This window comes from Protobothrops mucrosquamatus, unplaced genomic scaffold, assembly GCF_001527695.2.
Source record: "Protobothrops mucrosquamatus isolate PMUCROS unplaced genomic scaffold, P.Mucros_1.0 scaffold_106, whole genome shotgun sequence".
Taxonomy (NCBI): Eukaryota; Metazoa; Chordata; class Lepidosauria; order Squamata; family Viperidae; genus Protobothrops; species Protobothrops mucrosquamatus.
In genome coordinates, this window is record NW_015386182.1 from 99,453 (window position 1) to 104,066 (window position 4,614).

The 4,614-nt window shown below is 50.9% G+C and overlaps 1 protein-coding gene across 1 annotated transcript; it reads right to left on the reverse strand.

The window, feature by feature from the left end:
• Positions 1 to 1,703: 1,703 nt before the first annotated feature.
• Positions 1,704 to 3,318, reverse strand: AMIGO1 (adhesion molecule with Ig like domain 1). Its single transcript, XM_015815818.2, has one exon. It carries the CDS (start codon positions 3,316 to 3,318, stop codon positions 1,741 to 1,743), a length of 1,578 nt encoding a protein of 525 aa, XP_015671304.2. The 3' UTR covers positions 1,704 to 1,740.
• Positions 3,319 to 4,614: the final 1,296 nt, after the last annotated feature.

The window sequence follows — 4,614 nt, forward strand, 5'->3', positions numbered from 1 at the left end:
AATAATTTGTAACTAGCAATAGATTCTGAATCCAGAGCAAATGAAAATCTTTGCAGTGTGTTAAGGAATGTTCCTTTAATGAATTCCTTCTTATGACTCCATAGGCTTCCCAAGTCCATCTGTAATAAAGGGAACACTCTGAACTGGCCAGGATAAACAACATTCAGGGGTTTTTTTTTTGGGGGGGGGGAGAACCTGAGAAATGGTATTAGGAGCAAGATACATTCTTAGCTTGGATGATTTCACCCCATAAAGAGAATGTGGACTGAAGCATCACAATATTGTGAAAACAATCTTCTTATATCTTTGTTATTTCTATATTCCACCCCTTGGGAGGAAAAGCCAATTTAAACATAGGGAGGAAGGATTTTAAAAAAAATAATCAAACAGTTAGATAAGTGTCAAGCTGAATGTTGTTGGTTTTAGGAGGATGTTCAAAGTCTGTAGAAGCAGCTTCCAGAAAAAACTCTTCAGCTAGAATTGATCCTATCTACATATTACAAAGCTGTGTTGCATGGCTCCTGCTAAAATAGAATGGCTCATAAAATTCCCCCTTGCCCCAAACATCTGGAACATGTTTGGCCTCCTAAATGAACATGAGAAAAACTTGGCTGAAGATGATGAGGCATCAAATAGTTCTGGAGCTACATAGCCTGCCATAGTCTTGCTGAAGTTCTGAAAGGATGAGGAGATGTGCTAAAATTTGATATAATTTGACCATAATCTGTAACTGGAATCTAACTATTAAGCTGCCAATGCTGAAAGGGGAAGGCAGTAGATCTGCATCCAGCCATGTTGTGTTCTTGTTGTTGCTGCATTTTAGAGAAAGCAAGATAGGGATGCAGAATTCCAGCTTACCAGTTCCCAAGGCTGTTGGTTCTTTCTTGCAGTTTGATGCTCTGAAGTCTAAAATCTTTGGATTTAATTCCCTTTTCACTAAGCTCTTGATGGGAGAGAGGAAGAGAGAGCAGCATATCCATTTTCACTGCTATATATCCATTCTTTTCATCTTTTTTCACTGGCACAACACGCAAAACAGGCTTGCTTGCTAGAAAATATTTTGAGTTATGCCCTGAGAAATCTGGTATAGTGTAAATGTTCATTTGCTGCTTTAAAAAAAAAATGTTTGAGCAATAGTTAACAAAAAAAACTATTTTTCACAATGTCTTGGCTACTTAGGACTACCACTATAGCTGGAGCTATAGGGGATAATATGATTTAATTTAATTTGCATGAGAAATAGCTAAAATATGATTCCTAAGCTCATTTTATCCCTCCGAGGAGCAGATACTTCTGAAGGCTTATGGCTGTATTATAAAATGACACACAACATTCTGGCTGCAATAGGTGAACAGACCTGATCTGAATTTCATACTTGTATGGATATTTGGGAGCAAAATCCCCCAAGAAGGGGAATACAAGTGCAGTAACAGGATGCAGAAAATCTAGTTAATACTCTCGACTATTCATGTTTTGTCAGTGAGATGTTTGCAAGCTTCCAATGCAAAAGAACCAAAAGATCACATTCCAAAAACAAAAACAAAAACAAACCCCCCCCAAAAAACAGAAGGCTCAGAAACTGCTGCAGAGTAAGTTGAGACATCAGGTTTTCAACACTGGACACGACAAGAAGGGAACCAAACAGGAATGCTATTACAGACTGTGGCAGATTATAGTATAGTGCCTGACTTGATAAAGATGTGGATCTGTTCCTATTCTTTCCTTTCATAGCCTGAATGATCACAGCAGTCCAACTAATTCAGTCCCTGCCTTGTCCCTACTGCTTCCTCTCCCACCTTCATTTGGTGAGGGCCCCACAATGGGAGTGTCAGAGAAGACTGAGCTGACTGAATCTGGATCTGACAATTTTCTCTCTATCTTCTGGACTCCTTTGGGTGCATGTTTGGGGGAGTTGGTGGGTTTGCATTTGCCATTCTGGCCTTGGGCTCTGCTTGGCACTGTGTTCCGATTTAATCCTTCCTTGTCCCCAGTCACTTCAGCATTGTGATTTGGAGTGGTGCTGAGCACTGAAGAGTTGATACTGTCCTCTTGTTGGTTAGCCTGCTTCTCATTGCTGTGGCACCAGCAACGGCATGGAGTCAGATAAAGATAGATGAGCACAAGAATGACGCTCAGGATGCAGCCCACTAGCGTGGTATAGGCTGTGTTGAACATGTCTGGGGCTCCATGAAGGGTAAAGTTATGGACTGTGACTTGCACATAAAGGGTCTCATTGATCACCTGGCTTACTGCATGACAGGTATACAGACCCATATCCTCTATGCTGATATTACTTATCAGAAGGCTTCCATTTGGCAGCAGAGTAATGGAGTTATTATCATCCTCCTGTTGAACGTGCTCGTACCGGGGTGTCACCCATTCCGTAACTGTCACTTCTCGTTGCCTGGTATCACAATTGATGGTTACTGTGTCCCCACGGTGGAACTCTAGGGCTTGCTCCTTGAAGGCACTGCAGTTCATGCCCTCTGAATCATACAGGTTGGAAATTGTGACGTTTTTATTCTTGGTCTGATCCAAGCACTGGAGCTCTTCCTCAAAGTCCACAGCTGAGCTTAGCTGCCGTTTCTGCCAGTGGGTGAAGAGGTTGTAAAGCTCACAGTGGCAGCCGAGAGGGTTGCTGTGAACATAGAGGCCGTTCTTCATCCAGGCCGGGAGCCCACTGACCTCCTTCACCTGCAGGCTCTTGATCTTGTTGAAAGAAAGGTCCAGCAGTGCCAATTCGGGAAGCTTGGCCTCTCCTTTTTTTACCAGCTCCAGGGGGAAGCGGGAGATCTCATTATGGCTAAGGTACAGTTTCTGCAGGTTGGCCATATCATCAAAAGCCGAGCGGTCAATCTTGGAGATCTTGTTGCTATATAGGAGGAGCACCTCCAGCTCAGTCAGTTTGCTGAAGATGTTCTCTCCCAGCATATCAATGGCGTTGGAGGAGAGGTCCAAGTATTTCAGGTGGGGGACGTTGCTGAAGGCCTCGGTGGAGATGAAGAAAAGGCCATTGTGGCTGAGGAACAGCGAATGGAGATGAGAGAGCTGGATAGGGGTCCACTCTGCTCGAAGGTGGGTCAGCTGATTGTGGCTAAAGTCCAGGACAGCGGCGTAATGAGGAAGGTGGTGAGGGAAGACTTTCAGGTCGGCTTTGGAGCAGCTGATGAGGTTGCTGGCACACACACAATTCTTGGGGCAATTCAGTGCCAACCCCCCTTGCCGTCCAGTGCCCAAACTCAATAGCACCAGCAGCCAAGACGCTTGAAAGCTCCGAGCGAGGCATTGGCGGGACACCGGACCATCCTGAAACCACATTGTAAGACTCAGAGAGGAAGAAGAGTCAGGGTCCGGCTCTGGAGAAGAAGGTACGGAGGGGCAGGAACCATGGAGGTAGCAAGTGAGGGCCCTGGGACGGGGTCCACCCGGCGCTGGCAAGATCCGGGGTTTGCCAGAGCACTAAGCAGAGGACGGGAGCGAGGCCGAGGCGGGCAGAGGACCCGCTGCGCTCATCCCCCGAGCAGGACCGGCAGGATCCACCTGCTGCCAAGCGCGATCCGGAGGACGGCGAAGCCCAAGCCCCTCGTCGCCCGCTTCCTCCAGCCCCGTTGGGGGAAAGACGCCTCTCATGGACAGGGCAAGCCCGGCTCGCGCTTTTACGTCCGCTCCTCCCCTCCTCAGCCTGTCGGCCAAGCCCTGCAGCCGGCCACGCGGTGTTGCATTGCACCAACAGTCCCCCAAGCGGCAGCGCCAACCGCTCATTCACTCACCGGCCAACGAGCTCCCTCTTCCTCCGCCGCTCAGCCCATCCCGGCCGGTCGGTTCCCGCAGCGCTGGCTTCTCAGGCGGCCTCCTGCCGTCACAGAAAGGAGCAAGCGGGGCCGGGCTGCCGAGGAAGCCCGAGCGGGCAGCTCCTGTTCTGAAGGAGTCCGGAGCCGCTGCCGGTTCTCTCCGCCGGGCTTGGGAACGGAGGCTGCCCGAGAGCTTGTCCCGCGCGACCGGAGGGCTGGCGGGGCTCTGGAGGGCTTGCTGGCGGGGCTAGGCTGGAGAGTGCCGGGCAGGCTTCCGGCGGTGCGGAGCGGTCACCAGAGCAAAGACCCGGTGGGAGCCGGAAAGGTTAATCCAGGCTGGTTGACTGGGAGCAGGAAAGACGGGCGGGCAGGCAGGCTGCGCGCGCATGTGCGCGCGTCCCGGGAGTGCGATGGTCTTGCACACTAGCTCCTAGCACGCTCACGCTCACACCCACCCACCGCCTGTCAACGGAGGAGGAGGCTGGCCAAGTAGTCCTAGGGAGCGAGCCCCAACACACGCACACACACACACACACACACGTAGGCGCACCGCCGGCACTTTGGCAACCTGGAAGCTACTCCAAACTGCAGCCCAGGGACTCCGGTGCTAACGGGAGGCTCCCGGTGGAATGGGAAAGGTTGCCGAGACGGCGCCCTAGCTGCGTTGCGGACCCTCCCTTCACCTCCCTGCTAGAGGGCGGCCACTGGCGCAAGCCCCGACCTCGGATCCGAAGGCTCTTGTCGTCGGGGCCAAGGGAGAGGGTCCGCCGGCGGCCCTTGGCTTCCCGAGGCTGGGCTGGCTTGCTCGGCGAGAACAAGCCTC

Coding starts and splice junctions, on each gene's coding strand:
- AMIGO1 (XM_015815818.2), bottom strand. CDS start 3,318: ATGTGGTTTCAGGATGGTCCGGTGTCCCGCCAATGCCTCGCTCGGAGC.